We start from the raw sequence: 15,902 nt of genomic DNA, 5'->3' as shown, positions 1-15,902 counted from the left end.
AGGAAGAACGAAAGCGCGCTTGTAGGTGAACGCTAGGACGGCGAGCTCACGGCCACGCTGACCAGCTGAGTGCAGAACAGGTTGAGGACGCGACGATCACGCCCAGCGGGCATGACAGGCTCGAGACAACCGCTTTAACATGGGGTGTATCCAGTTGCACAACCCTAGAGATGTTCGCTTGGCTGATAAATCATGACTGAAAGTTCTGTTCGCTGATTTATTATGAGAAAAAAATATTGTTAAATGACTAGCAGATTTGGCAGATGAGCTCAACCGAACAGAGCGACCACGAGGCTCGCGTAGCCCATCGGGGGCTAGACGCCAGTCGGTGGAAGCGGATATCGAGGCCGTATGTGCCCCATCACAATCTCTCTTAGCAGGTGCAGCTCGTCTTGACTAGGCAGGTGACCCCCTCCGTCCCCAGCCACCCGGTGCGTACACGAGCACCAGGAACCGCCTTTCGTCGCCATCGTAGAGCTCGCCAACGTCGATGAAGGCAGCGCGTCCATCGATGCCCACGTGGCTACCATAGGCGCTAGACGTCTCGATGCAGGCACGCGACAGCAACACGTGTGTCATGCACTATATGACCACCAAGAGGAGCCCGCTAACGCAGGCGCAAAGCCGCGAACAAGTCTTGCATCGCCGCCTTGTTTCCAACCAAGGAGAAAGCATCGCCCGTGGCCTCCGCAACAACGTGCATCGCATTGGCGCCGACGACATGGTCGGTGTCAAAGCCAAACGTGTGGACTGGTGTTGGTGTCTGCTCTGACGGCATGAGGGCGGGATAATTTTCATTGTACTATTTGATATCATAAGTTCTTGTAATTTTCTCTATAATTTTTATCAAACTTAGGATGTTTTGACTTTCCGAGATTTTTGAAATATTTTATAATTTGGAGCTGATGGAGTTTGTAAGAAAATTAAAGTGACTTATAATTTGGAGGAAGGGAGGAAGTACCAAATAGTTCTATACCCAACGTGAGACAAACTAGTTCATAGATATGGCCAAATGATGAAAGAATTGAATCTCACTCGTTCGTTAACTAAATGTAGAGAGAGTATTTTTTTGGGCGCGACAACACGAATGGAAGTCACTTTTGCATACGAAAAAAACACTAAGTAACAATTTTGTTAATTACGCGAAGACATATATACACGTTTGCGTACTGAACATAATTCGATTCCAAGGGAGGGTTATCACACCGTTGTGCTGTGGTGCTGCCACTACAACTACAATGTTCCAATCAGCGTGCGACAACTCCACGTCTCCATGCACGGAGTAGTGACTAGTGAATTTGTCATGCTGATCGGCTGCACATGCACATCAGTCCCAGCGCTACTTTGCTAGTTTTGTCGCGGAGCCCAAATGCCCAAAGCCATCAAAAAGTTTTAACATTATAACACTTTTATTTTTATTTGACAGACATCTGTTTAATTATAGACTAATTAAGCTTAAAAAATCCGCTTCGCGATTTATAGATAAACTATACAATTAGTTTTTATTTTTATCTATATTTAATGTTTCATACAGGTGACTTAAAATTCGATGTGACGAATAATTTTGAAAAGTTTTTTTGATTTTAGGGTCAACTAAACAAGGCCTTGTTTACTTCCAAAAATTTTTGCAAAATAGAAATAGTAGTACTTTCGTTTGTATTTGACAAATATTGTCCAATTATAGATTAACTAGGCACAAAAAAATTATCTCACAAATTACAGATAAACGGTATAATTAGTTATTATTTTTATCTATATATATTTAATGTCGTGCCGCAAGTTTGATATGACGAAAAATCTGAAATCTTTTGTAAAATTTTTTGAGAACTGTGTCCTCGGCGCAGCCCTGCACCTGCACGCCGTCGACCGATCGAGCATCTGCGGATCTGCCTCCTCGTCTATACACCTCTAGGACGCCGACGCACGTGATGGCCGGCCGGCCGGCAAAGCGCGCAGCAGCAGGGCAGCACACGGCACGCGCCGTCCTCATTGCCGTCCACCACCTCAGTACCTCACGCCAACGGCGAACGAACCCCTCGTGGGTTTTTTCGCGTGGCGGACGACGGGCCAACGCGCTCGGCCTCTCAGGCCGTCAGGCGCACGAGCGAGCGCCGGCCGGGGAGCCCTCACGCGAAAGCGCCCGCGCGGCCGGCCGGTGCACAGAAACGCGCGCCCGGCCGCGGAGCAGCGCCACCGACGCGCGGGCCCGTGGTGGCGCGGTGGCCCGCGCGTCGGCGAGGCGGGCGGGGAGCGCGAGGGGCCGGAGCGCGGCCACGTAGCGGGGCTGCGCGCCTTGAGTTGGCGCCGGCGAACGCGTGGTCTCGGCGGCGGCCACGCGGGCGGTGTCCCCGCCGTGCGATTTGTGCAAGGGTGGACGGCGGTGTCGCGGCCGCCTAAAACCCCCCCAAACCCTGTCTGACAATTAATGCTTGTCGCTGGAGCAGGTTTTGCAGGAAGGACCTTGACGTCTGGAAACCGTGACGTGAACACCCTCCTACGGTGTGCGTGCTTCACTGCTTCCCGTGCACGTGGACCTGGATGTAAAATTGGAAGGGTGTGGATGGAATTCTTGGAGATGCTGAGGAGCTGAGTCGTAGAGACTTGTGTGGCGTCAAAAAGCAGTCTTGGTCCATACAAGCAAACGACGAGGAGGGACAGACAGACAGGACAGGAAGGATCGCAGGCAGATAGGGAAGGAGAAGCGGAGTGCGCGCGGTCCAAATCTGCGGAGGCGGAGGCGGAGGCGGAGGGCGAGCAAGAATGCAGGAGCAGCCGGCGAGCTCGCGGCCTTCCAGCAGCGAGAGGTCGTCTAGCTCCGCGCACCACATGGACATGGAGGTCAAGGAAGGCAAGCTAGCTATATTCCTCTGCCACTCTCGAAATATCCTGCATCTTCTTGGTTTAATCTTTATCACCCACTCTCAGTTCTTCGATTTTTTTTTTAGAACTTGTGTTCCAACGCTTCCGATAGATTTCTCGTTTCCTTTTTCGTGCAACTGTGCAAGCCATGTCAAGCAAAGTCGTTTGCTGAACTGAAACATGTGTGGTGTGATTTTGAGTTGCAGGGATGGAGAGCGACGAGGAGATAAGGAGAGTGCCGGAGCTGGGCCTGGAGCTGCCGGGAGCTTCCACGTCGGGCAGGGAGGTTGGCCCGGGCGCCGCCGGCGCAGACCGCGCCCTGGCCCAGTCGTCCACGGCGCAGGCCAGCGCGCGCCGCCGCGTCCGCAGCCCCGCCGACAAGGAGCACAAGCGCCTCAAAAGGTGTGTGAGATTTTTTTCTGTAAATATATCCTAGTAAAATATTAGCATATACATCAACATCACCGGCGACCTGTGTGTGGAACAGTGGAAGTTTAATTAAAAGTATAGCATGATACAGTATATAGTAGTAGTGGGAGGAGGAGTATACTGCTCCACGTTAGTTCATTTTTTTTTCCTTTGCTGCTCGAGAACACAAGAAAGTTAGTAGTACGGAATTCAGTTTGTTAGGATGAAGGGATGAGTGACCGCGTCATGGGCTGGCTCATTTGTTGACAAAATAAAATATCTTTCATGATCCATGCCTGTTTGGATTTAGTGTTAGTAGTGGACCATATTGTATCCACATCAGAATTAGGACCCCTTTGTGGGGTTCAGATAAGAAACGAGTGCCTGTGGAGATAGGTGGTTGGAACTTGGAAGACTATGTTTTCAGAATCATGCATGAATAAGGTTAGGCCCCGTTTGGTTCCTGCCGCTAAATTTTACTCCCTATCATTTCGGATGTTTGACACATGCGCATAAAGTATTAAATATAGACTATTTACGAAACTAGAAATATAGCTAGAGACTAATTTGCGAGACGATTTTTAAAGCTTAATTAGTTCATGATTAGACACTAATTGCTACAGTAACACATGTGCTAATGATGGATTAATTAGGCTTACCAAATTCGTCTCGTGGAGTACTGACAAAATCTGTAATTTGTTTTTCTATTAATTAGTATCCGAATACCCCATGGACCACCCCATATAACATCCGATATGATACCTATTAAACTTTAGTCCCTACAACAAAACACCACCTTATTACCCGGATTGTTAGTTGCTAAGTAAGATCATTAGACAGTGATGCTCAAATTGTATTTTGTTGGAATTGTGCTTCTCTCTTTCTAGAAGCAACAGTAGGAAAAGGTGGTCCAAAAACACTTCTGAAATTAGCGTGATGTGTTACTTGTTCATCTAAATAGTTTGGTGAGATACAAATGCAATGCAAGTGGAGTGGGAGAAGAGAAGCAGATAACAGTTTTGCACATATCATATGGTTCCTTTATGCTTATAGCATCTGTGTTGGTCCCGCACCTCTTGTGATGGCGACATTGGAGTGGTGGTGTTTATTTGACACGAGTGATACGGTGATACCTTTGGACACTAGTGGCGTTTCAGTGTTTGTATGATACTTTCAGAGTACAATAATACAATTGTTCACATTAATGCTAATGTTTCCCTAAAGAAGCAATGCTGTTGCCATTATAGTGCAATAAACATTATATCCTTGTTGAGAGTTTAGCTGGTATGCAAATGCAAGTGTAGGATTTTAATTATTCAAATTGATCAGGGATGGGAATTACTTTATATGATCTCAAATTAGTTCATGAATTCTGGGGAAATGTCAAATTTGTCCTTATCGGAATTATTCTCTATTTTACCATTTAAGAATGTCTCAACCTTCTAGGTTTTTTTTTCCAATTTACTGCATTAAATTGCAATGTATATGTGCTATGGTTAATCCAGTCTTGGGTCTGGAAGTTGTCTTGATTTGCTATGTTCGTGACTTGTGAAGATTACTGAGGAACCGGGTGTCAGCTCAACAGGCAAGAGAGAGGAAGAAGGCTTATTTGACTGATCTGGAGGTGAAGGTGAAGGACCTGGAGAAGAAGAACTCGGAGATGGAAGAGAGGCTCTCCACCCTCCAGAACGAGAACCAGATGCTCCGACAGGTACATTTTATTTTTGCTATGTGTTTAGCACATACAAATTTGTGTACTGTTTGATTATCTATCATCTTGCCAAATTTGTTTAGTACTTACTTTCTATGCTTCATCGATCATGGACACTATGATGCTGTCTTTATTCTACACATACTGTTCTACCATCAGAACTGAAATCATTGTCTGCTATGCGCAACATTCATTCTATTGCTGCTTTAGTAGCTGTCGGTGCACCAAAAAGATTTGCTGGTTAATTGATTGTATTCTATATTACCATGTCAATTTGGAATTATATTGGGTTGCGAGGTTTTTGTTTTGTGACAAAATGTTAGGGTGATGCAGGAATAAATCGAACATATTCTGATTGAAGTTTTTCACCTTTTTGCAGATACTGAAGAACACCACTGTAAGCAGAAGAGGTTCAGGAAGCACTGCTAGTGGAGAGGGCCAATAGTTCAGAATGACAGGAAAATAGTAATGCATTATATGCTAAACATATGTTTATGCTCAGTGGATTTGGTCAGTTTGCTTTGTGGCCAAAGGAGGGAACCCCAAAAACTGGGGGTGAAGGATTTGTGCAGACAGTCATATATATCACTGTATTAATACGAATGGTTCAGAAAAAGAAGAACTTATGGAGTGCATTTAATATGTATCATATCATTTTGGGACATTTAACTTGGTTTACACACCATCATCTGCTAAAAGAGAGAAGATCCTTCTCGCGCAAAAAAAAAAAAAAAAAAAAAAAAAAAAAAAAAAAAAAAAACGAATCCTTGCACCACTCAGATACAGGCCTCTAGCCATTTAAACCAACCATTCCTTCAGTAGCTGACGAAACGGGGAAGCTCTTAAGAAAGTGATTTTCCTTGCATGGTAGGATACAGATCAAACCAGGTCTTCCATGGCTTTTCAGGCCTTGTTTAGTTCGGAAAATCAAAGGTTTTAAAAACTATAGCATATTTTATAATTGTAACAATTAGTTCTAATCATAAATTAATTAGGTTTAAAAGATTCGTCTCGTAAATACATAAAAATTGTGTAATTAGTTATCTTTATTCTATATTTAATGGCTTAATGCATGTATCAAATATTCGATGTGATATGGCGAAAAGTTTTTATATGAGAACTAAACAAGGCCTGAAGTAAGAAAACTGCTCAAACCAGGTCGTCTGTACTCTGTATTCCACGTCAACGTTTCTCTTTCAGTTTCTTCTCCCACACTGCCGTGATAGTCCATCAAGTTTTCTTTAATTAAACACACATGAGCACGGTAAGCATTCCTCGCTCCAAGTATCGATATCGATCAGACGGTCAGTGAGAGAGACAGTGATGACGTTGCACTGCTGACTGCTGTACTTTTCAGCAAGACGAATTGTGCCTTGTTTAGTTCCCAAAAAATTTTATAAATTTTTTCAGATTTCACGTCACATCGAATCTTTAGACGTATGCATGAAATATTAAATATAGACGAAAATAAAAACTAATTACATAGTTTTGTCGGAATTGACGAGACGAATCTTTTGAGCCTAGTTAATCCATGATTGGACAATATTTGTCAAATACAAACGAAATTGGTATTATTTACATTTTTTGCAAAATATTTTGCAAGCCCAAGCTCGATCGCCGGTCTGCCCACGGCCCACGCAGTAAAACGTCACTTTGCCTTGACATGTGGCCTTGTTTACTTCCTCAAATATTTTACAAAATGTTTCAGATTTTTCGTTATATCGAATCTTGCGGCAGATGCATGAAACATTAAATATAGATAAAAAGGATAACTAATTATACAGTCTGTATGTAATTTGCGAAACGAATCTTTTGAGCCTAGTTAGGCTATATTTGGACAATATTTGTCAAACACAAACGAAAATACTACTGTTCACATTTTGCAAAAATTTTTGCAAGTAAACAAGGCTAAGGCACGTGCACCTTCATTAAAGAATGATTAAAATAGCTTTGGTGTTTGCTCCAGAACGCGAGTAGACCTTGTTTCGATTCCTCCAGATTTTGCCAGTTTTTAGGATTTGGCTTTTAAAAACTAGGTGGGGTTCAAACAGATCAGTCTTTGCTATCAGTTTTTGTCAGATTCTTAAAAATCAAGAAGCTATTGATAGCCAATTTTGTTAGTTTCTTATGACCCAATGAGCAATAATTAAGATTCGTAAAAACTAGAGATCTAAACACCTTTACCAGTTTTTGCTCAGAATTATATTTTAAAAATTAGAGACAAAAACTTATTTTTAAGAATCTAAAATCTGTTGTGACATAATCATTGGCCACTACGTGCCTCCCTGAGCCCGTTTGCTTGTCAAGTCGTACTTTTTCTATCAGCCAACAATATTTTTCTCTCATAATAAATCAGCGAACAATATTTTCAGCTATGACCCTACCTCCCCGTGGTGTGCAAACCCTAGAGCATGAAAGAGTTAATCAATAAATAGATGAAGCAACCCAGGAAAAAGTTTATTTTTTAAAAAAAATGAAACATTGTCTTTTTAACTTTAATGCCACTATAAAAATGATAGTGGGTACAACATATAAGGTGCTATGCTAAGTCTTTTTGATTGAGTAACTCTCAAAGTTTTGGTTGTGTAATTTGTTGGAAAGTCCACTAACCTAAGATAATAGGGGTGTATGTGATCACTCATATAAGGTCAATCTCAGTGGGGGTTTCACCAGGATGTCATGCATATTTATTAGAGCGTCATGTCAGCAAAATTGCACTTTTTGCATGAAACGAAGAGGAGAGAGAAGGAAGTAGTTTCACCATGGTGAAACTCCGCGAGCGTTGTTTCCCACGCGGTGAAACGGGATGAAATCCCTACTGAGGTCTAAATCGTTTCACCATCTTACATGTGATCCAATCATTTTGCAGTAATTAAATGCTTTGCCCAGCCTAGGAAACGTCAAGATGAAACTCATCCATTGTAGAGGTTGTTTCACTATTCGTTTCATTGATGCCCTGTCAGCGGATTTGTTTTGGAAACGGTGCATTGAAACGGGCCACTGAGACTGGCCTAAGGGCACTCACAATGCAAGACTCTATCACAGAGTCCAAGATAATTAATTACATACTATTTATGGTATTTTGCTTATGTGGCAGCATATTTATTGAAGAAAGAGGTAGAAAAAACAAGACTCCAAGTCTTATTTAGACTCTAAGTCCACATTGTTCGAGATAATAAATAACTTTAGACTCTATGATAGAGTCTGCATTGTGAGTGCCCTAATAAGTTCTATAGTACACAACATAAAGTGATAGGTCTAGAGCGTGGACAAGGTGTCCTACCTAACAATCTCTAGGCCAAAATATACAAGCAAACTATTTAAAGCTAAATTCTATACTTAATTACATTTTACCTTTCTTTTCTAGTCATGGTCACCTTTACCCGCAGGTTTATTTTGGTGAAATACTGAAATCTGTCTATCTAGGTTTAAATCCATGACTTGATATAAAGTTTCTTGTAATGAAACCTGGCTATTTAGATTAAGTTCTCGACTTCATATAGGTACCCATATTTTTTCTAAATTTACTATAGGATTTAATAGTGTTATTTTTTAGTGGTAGGCAATGTGCCATTTAATAGTGAGAAGTACTCATAGGGCTGAGTGTACATGCATATATGTGCCTGTATCTATGTTAGGTCTTGCAAAATGGTCACCTTTACCTGGACTACAAACCTATACAAAACATGGTCTCTACAAGGTTTATGCTCATAAGTGAAAAGGCCCGAACTTTTTTTTTTTGGAGATCGTCCAAGGCATGTATATCATTAAGTAGGAGAAAACTTTTGTTACACCAAAAAGATAGCTAGGGAAAACAAGTAAAATAGGAATTTCCCGCAGGTGAGAGCTGTACTATTGACATCCCTAATTGAAAAGACGTCGTTGTGCTTCTTTTTTCAAAGAAAATAAAAATAAATATGGTGCACATTGTCATCGAGATCATATATGCTGGAACTTGGTTCCGTTATCTAAAATAAATAAATATATGTTGGTCGTGCAGCCCTATCCTCTGAATTATGATTGCTCCTGCAAATTTACCTATCATCTCCCGGCGATGTGAGGCCAGGCCCCGATCACATCTCACCTCTCTCCCCTTGTTTTGATTCCAAGGAACTCCAAGTCTCCAACAATTAGTTTAGTTGCTCGTATTCGTCTCTGCCTTCGCCTCATCCTGACTGATTATTGACGCTGTCGCTTGCCGTTACCCCTTGTCTGCTTTCCTGCTTTTAGAGGTTATGTTACGGTAGTGGCCGTGGTCGACGTCGACCTTCAGTATTCAGTTCTCGCTCTGCCGTCACACCACACCGATAGCTTACATTTTGACATCAGTATTTTCAGTTATGACTTTTGAGCCAAACAAACTGGCTGAAACATGTTCATGAAAGTTCTGCGACTATAACTAGCTGTATCCAGAAAGATCAAAACTGATAAGCATGTGTGCTAAACAATTAATGTTGTCTGCTGATCTATTCAGTGAGCAGCGGGCAAAAACAAAGAAACAAACGGCAGGAGAAACAAAAGCAGTTTGTTACAACAGGAGTTCATCTTTCAGCATCGGAAGGAGACTCAGCTGCTGGTCAGCTGCCAAGCACCCAGATAATGATCTGGAGGATAGATAATCTTCTGGGCAGGCAATCAGTGATCAGCCATGCAGACGAGACGAACAGGAGTGGTTGACTGAGAAGGAGACGAAGTGACAGCAGCCGAAAGGTAGGGGCCTGTGGGCTGTGGGCTGTGGGCTGTGGGTGCCGCAGGGCGCAGGCCCACGGCTGCGGACCGGGTCCACTGGCAGGCACACACGCCAGGCTTTAATGCGAGGGGCGGCCTCCATTTTGGGGTCGCCGCTTCTTTCTCGTCTTCCTCCTCGCAATTGCAGAAAGGCAGCAGCAGGGCAGGGTGCTGGAAGGAGTTTGTTTCTGGTTGAGGCTGTCATCTCCCAGCTTCTTCCAACGGTTCGGCTGGCTGGGAGGCCAACGGAGAGGACGGGGATATCAATGGTGTCGGTGATGTGATGTCCGGTTCGTGATCGCTTGGTTACTTGGCTTCTTCTTGCAGCTGTAGACCTGCAGTTCCAGACAGCTTCTCGATCGATTCGTTGTTGCTTCAGGAACAGCCATGGACACAAGGAACCGAGCACCTCCGTTGGTGAGTCTCTCTCTCTATCTCTCCTGTTCGTCTCCTGGATGATACACATTCCTTGCTTAATTTGCATACATGCCATCGTTGGATTATTGCTTTAGTTGAGCAGGTTCTTGGAAACCTCTGACAATGATTCTGGCCTGTTGTTCTTAGTCAGACAGACCATCAGTTCATCATAACGTGTTTTCCCATGGATCGATCACTTTGAAAGTGTTTCGGTTGGTTGGTTCATATAGGATTGGAATCTAGTAATTCAGAAGAAACACACTAAGAAAAAAATGGCCAAGGAATCTTATTTTGAAGTCGGATGGAAGTATGTGTGCGTCTATCAGTATGAGGATCTAGATATTTTCTTACGGCGACTTTTCCATCTGAGAATTATTGACGTTCTTCTAGAAAAGATTACACTTTTTCTAATGTAATCGCGCATAATTCTGGGCAGAGTAGAACAAGTGAATTTAGTTGACAAATCGTTTTCATTTGACCTGTGGAAAATTCATCCAGTTGCTTAGTTGCATATAACAATACGTTCAGCACTGCTTCCTCTAGAGAAAATGTATTGATGCAAACATAAATCATCACCGCCGTTGCTAATCCCTTTCAAGTTCAATCCTTCATGGTGAAACTTGCATGGCGATGCCATCAAACTTGCCTGGTCCCCCAGAAGGTAGTTGTTCAACTACTTCTGTATAAGTAGTTGCTGTTTCATGACATGCATTCAGTGTCTGTCTCATGCTCTTGTCTGATCACTCTAAAGCTTCATCAGCCAATCACGTTTATGGCAAAATAAACACACTCAGTTTAATTCCCAACAACACCAATTATGATGCTTCTAGCTCATATATAATCTTCTTTTTATTTATGATTTGGCTGGCCTACTTCTTCTTGATACTAATTTGTTGAGCTGCCTAACAATTTTTGTTTCTTGTGATGTGATGGTTCACTGCAGGTTGACAGCTCTGCATGCTTTTGCCGGGTGGACAGATCATCCGCCACCGCCGCCGCCGCAGCGGCGGCGAGGCGAATCCCGGTGTCCAAGGCGTGCGTGCAACCGAGCCTCAGGGCGTCCATCCACCCGCTCAAGCCGCGGCCTGCCGCAGGCGCCGACCGGAGCAGCCGCGGAGGGCAGTGCCCGCTGCTCCCGGGCCTTCCGGATGACCTCGCCATTGCCTGTCTCATCCGGGTGCCCAGAGCCGACCACTGGAAGCTGAGGCTGGTGTGCCGGAGGTGGTGCCGCCTGCTCGCCGGCAACTACTTCTACGGCCTCCGCCGTCGGCTCGGGCTCGCGGAGCAGTGGCTGTACGCCGTGAAGCGCGACGGCGGCAGGGACGGGCACGGAGGGCGCGTGTCGTGGGACGTGCTGGACCCGTCGCGCGGCGCGTGGCGCGCGCTGCCGCCCGTGCCGCGCGAGTACGCGGAGGCCGACGGGTTCGGCTGCGCCGTGCTCGGCGGCTGCCACCTGTACCTGCTCGGCGGCACGGACCCGCGCAGGGGCGGCGGCGGCGCCATGCGGCGGGTGGTGTTCTACAGCGCCCGGAGCAACCGGTGGCACCGCGCGCCGGACATGCTCCGCCGCCGGCAGTGCTTCGACGTGTGCGTCATGGGCAACCGCCTGTACGTCGCGGGCGGCGAGAGCGGCAGCGGCGGCGGGCTCAGGTCCGCCGAGGTGTTCGATCCGGTCAAGAACCGGTGGTCCTTCGTGGCTGAGATGGCCGCGCCGATGGCGCCGTTCGTCAGCGCGGTGCACGGCGGGCGGTGGTACGTGAAGGGTATAGGCGCGCAGCAGCAGGTGCTGAGCCAGGCGTACTCCCCGGAGGCCGACGCGTGGTCCGTCGTCCTCGACGGCATGGTCACCGGGTGGCGGAGCCCCAGCGCGTGCGTCGACGGCCGGCTCTACGCTGCCGACTGCAAGGACGGATGCCGGTTGAGGGCCTACGACGAGGCCGCGGACGCGTGGACCACCTGCGTCGACAGCAAGCAGCACCGAGGGAGCTCCCAGGCGGCGGAGGCGGCCGCCATTGTCGCCCTCCACGGAAGGCTCTGCATCGTCCGCGACGACATGAGCGTCTCGGCCGTCGACGTCGCGCCCGGGGCAGGAAACCAGCGGTGGCAGACCCTCGCCGGCAAAGCACATACCAAGAGCTTCGTCACGGGCCTGTTGGCCAACCTCGCTGGCCGCAGGCGCGCCAAGAACAACATCCTCCATTGCCAAGTTCTTGAGGCCTAGCTGATGACTTGCTGGTTGCTGCTCTATGAGTTATGCTTAGAAGTTACTAGAATCATACACTGAAAAGTATGTGAGAAAAATTGAGAAATCTCCATGTTTGCTCAAGAGTACTCCTAAAAAAGCGAGAATTATAGGCATCTGAAGGATGTGATCGTTGTACAAATACAGTTTATATGATATACAGTATACAGATTGGTATGATCAGCTTCGGTATGATCACATATTCACATTACACACACCTTTTTTTTATTGTGTTCATTCTTCAGAACTATTTGTTTTTTTGTTTCCTTCAGAGCTGTATCTTCGAGAGAAGACTTGACCTGATAATTGCACGTAAAAACATGTCACCTGTGTTCCTGATAATTAGGTGCAGCCCTGGTTCTTCTGGTCTCATTCTCATGCCCTCACATCTGAGAGTAGGACCATCTTGCATTTTTCTTCTGATAAAACCAATACTCAAAATACCTTTCCTTGACGTTGGCAATGCAGTCCGTATCACTGTGGAGAGTGGAGCGGTTGGACGAGTGTTATCGTAAGGACTAAGGACCATGGACAACCACAAAACCACGAGTTCAAAAAGGAGAAGATAACAAATAGAAAATTCATGCAATTAACCACTCTGATGTTGAAGAAGATCGTGACAACAGAAAATCCATATCCATATATAAGATAACATAAGTATACTTTTTGTGAGCATATCTATATCTATCTATAAAGAGCCAAAATTTCAGTCTGCCCCAAATCTTCTGCCCCTTCCCCTTCCGTCAACTTCCGATTAAGCCCGCGACAACGAATCTCCTGATCCCAAATCAATCCGCCCACAAGGCAAAATCCACGATCCAGTTCGATCCCCGCTGCACGCCGCCTCCCCCGCAGCCGACGTCGTCTAAGCCCGTCCTCGGTGGTCATGAGGCCGCCCATCACCACCATAGACGACCTCCTGGCCGCGGCGCGCTGCTGCCTCCTGTCCGTCTGGACGGAAGCCGCGGGCGCGGGCGACACGGCCGTGCACTCCAGCGACGCTCCGAGCGACGACTACATGGACCGGCTGCCGAAGTTCTCCGGCGCCGAGGAGGCCACTGGCGCTTGGGGCCGCGGCGGCAAGAACCTGGTGGGAAAAGCGGCGGCGACGCCGTGGCACATGGAGGCGGTAGCGGATCAGCGCGTCCTGCCGTTCGCGCCCTCGGAGAAGAAACCGCCGCTGGCCGGGTCCGAACATGAGCTCGCAGACCCGGCGGCAGGCACGTTCACGCAGAAGCGGCGGCTGTCCTCCTCGTGGGAGTGGGAGCGTGAGCCGCGCGAGGCGGTGACGCTCGGTGGGTCCGCGTCCGCGGCGAGCAAGGTGAGAGAGGAGGACAGGGAACTACCGGAAGCACAAGCCGTCGCCGCTGGCGGAGGTGGAGTTCGCGGACACGAGGAAACCCATCACGCGCGCCACGGACGGCAACGCCACAGACCGGTACACGGACGTGCTGGGAAGGTTGGTGGGGGACACGGTGGACGACTCGCTGGCGCGCGCCGAGGCCATGTTCAGGGAGGCCGCGACGCGTGGGAACCCCGAGTGGCCGCACTCCCGCGCTCTCGCTGAGATGCTTGCACGCCGCGAGCTTGGGAGGGACGCTGCTGGGAGCGGCAAAGCCTGCTGGGGCAGCTGAATTCAGATGGCTCACGCACTAGCGGTGTTTGACGAGTACGTTGTACGGTTGTTTGTGATGGTGACCTCTCAATGTGTGATATATGAGCAGCGGTAGGTAGGCCGGTAGTAGTAGTACAAAAGTTACCCCCTCAATAGGGCTTTCATCCTTCATCTATCTATAACAAAAAAGATTACATTTCAACTAAAAGTATTACTAAAGCTTTTCTAATCATGATAAATTTGTTTTAACCTTGACTAACTTTGAATGAGTGTTCGGCCGATCTCCTTTCATGACTTGTTTGAGGAACAACTTACAAACAAATGTGGTATAGCGTGATATCACCATCATTTTTTTATTCTATCGGCATTTTTTTTGAGAAATATTTTTTACTTATGGAGTCAATTTTGTATTTTGACTAAAAATATTGAAAATATTATTAATATATTTGAGTTATAAATAAGTTTATTACGAAAGTATACTTCATATTTACGAGACAAATTTATTAAGCCTAATTAATCCATCGTTAGCACATGTAGGTTATTGTAGCAATTATGGCTAATCATAGACTAATTAGACCTAAAAGATTTGTCTTGTGATTTATAACCAAATTGTGTAATTAGTTTAAGGTGCACACGTAATGTAGTCATCGTAAGATAAATTATAGCTTTTAGTGTTTATAAAAAGGGTAAAATATAAATAAATATGTAACATTTTGTCCTTGTTTTCTATTAATATTTTGTAGCTATTTTTCTCCCGTTGCAACGCACGGGCATTTTTGCTAGTTATAACATAAGAAGCAAAGTGCACCGCCAATCTCCAAACTAGTTCAAAGGTGTGAAAAGGCTATAGGTGATCTTCCTATCGACAGTGAGACGTGTTGGGTACCATAAATCAGGATACCCTAACCAAGAAGAAAAAAGCGGCAAAAAGGAACAGGGATAAGCCCCAAGCCATAGCACAATCAACGTCTCGCCCGAGCCCTGGCCTCGAGCGCGAGCGCAATCAACGCCTCGCCCGAGCCTCGGCCTCGGCCTCGGCGCCAGGCTTCTCACACACGGCGGCCATACCCCTAACGCGACATGAGTCATGCTTCCCACGCCGCCACAGGGCACGTCGCCCACTATTTCAACAACTCCCGTCCATATAACACCTCACCTCTGTCACTGTGAGTACGACACGACAATAAGAGGGATGGGAGAAGTTAACCCGCGCCACTGTTACCATACTCTGGTAATTACTGTTCTACTGTTGCAGGACGGAGTACTGGGCCTCGGATCAGATGGCCACGACCCAAACAGGGCTCGGCAACACCACCAACAGGAACATCCACACCACTGCCCATGTCACAAGGACGTGGCGGCCGATCTCCACAGTGTCGACACTGTAATTCCCCTGCGCATTGAGGATGAATCACCAAACTTACATATGTAAAAACTCTACCTCCCCTTGTGGCTATAAAAGGGGAGGGAGAGCACCCCATAGGGGACACACGAACACTTCAATGCGCACACGCACAGAGTCAGACACCTCAGGACTCTGAGCACACCCCCTCTCACACTCCCTAAAGCCGAGACCTGGGACTCATCCCTCTCTCGCAACAAGCTTGTACTCCCCTACTACAAACACTCTCGGGTGCAAGGCAATACAGGCTCCGACCCTCTCAGTGGACGTAGGGCATCATCGGCCCGAACTAGTATAAACTCTCTGTTTTTTCTTGCATCACCATTCAGGTTAGGAGACACGCAGATTATCACTCGTCAGTGCCTGGACCTGAGTACAGACGCTAACAAGACGTTTGTGGTGTCTTTGTAAAACTACTTCGTTCGTCCAAGAAATAATGAAAATCTCACTTCTTGATGACTCAAACAACCCCAAATTTATCTAAACATTTTATGAAAAATACTAACATTGATGATACGTA

The 15,902-nt window shown here is 46.4% G+C and overlaps 2 protein-coding genes and 1 pseudogene across 2 annotated transcripts; all 3 read left to right on the top strand.

Annotated features, from left to right (window-relative positions):
* On the top strand, nucleotides 2,451-5,627 carry LOC8082929 (transcription factor HY5). Its single transcript, XM_002453465.2, has 4 exons — nucleotides 2,451-2,848; nucleotides 3,066-3,261; nucleotides 4,822-4,978; nucleotides 5,358-5,627. The coding sequence occupies exons 1-4, from the start codon at nucleotides 2,761-2,763 to the stop codon at nucleotides 5,421-5,423; spliced, it is 507 nt and encodes a 168-aa protein (XP_002453510.1). The 5' UTR covers nucleotides 2,451-2,760; the 3' UTR covers nucleotides 5,424-5,627.
* LOC8082928 (F-box/kelch-repeat protein At1g55270) lies at nucleotides 9,786-12,576 on the top strand. Its single transcript, XM_002453464.2, has 2 exons — nucleotides 9,786-10,123; nucleotides 11,067-12,576. The coding sequence occupies exons 1-2, from the start codon at nucleotides 10,094-10,096 to the stop codon at nucleotides 12,342-12,344; spliced, it is 1,308 nt and encodes a 435-aa protein (XP_002453509.2). The 5' UTR covers nucleotides 9,786-10,093; the 3' UTR covers nucleotides 12,345-12,576.
* LOC8082926 lies at nucleotides 12,960-14,182 on the top strand (annotated as a pseudogene).

Source organism: Sorghum bicolor, chromosome 4, assembly GCF_000003195.3.
Source record: "Sorghum bicolor cultivar BTx623 chromosome 4, Sorghum_bicolor_NCBIv3, whole genome shotgun sequence".
NCBI classification, from domain to species: Eukaryota; Viridiplantae; Streptophyta; class Magnoliopsida; order Poales; family Poaceae; genus Sorghum; species Sorghum bicolor.
The sequence above is the reverse complement of the archived record's forward strand: the minus strand, read 5'-3'. Positions and strand labels throughout refer to the sequence as shown.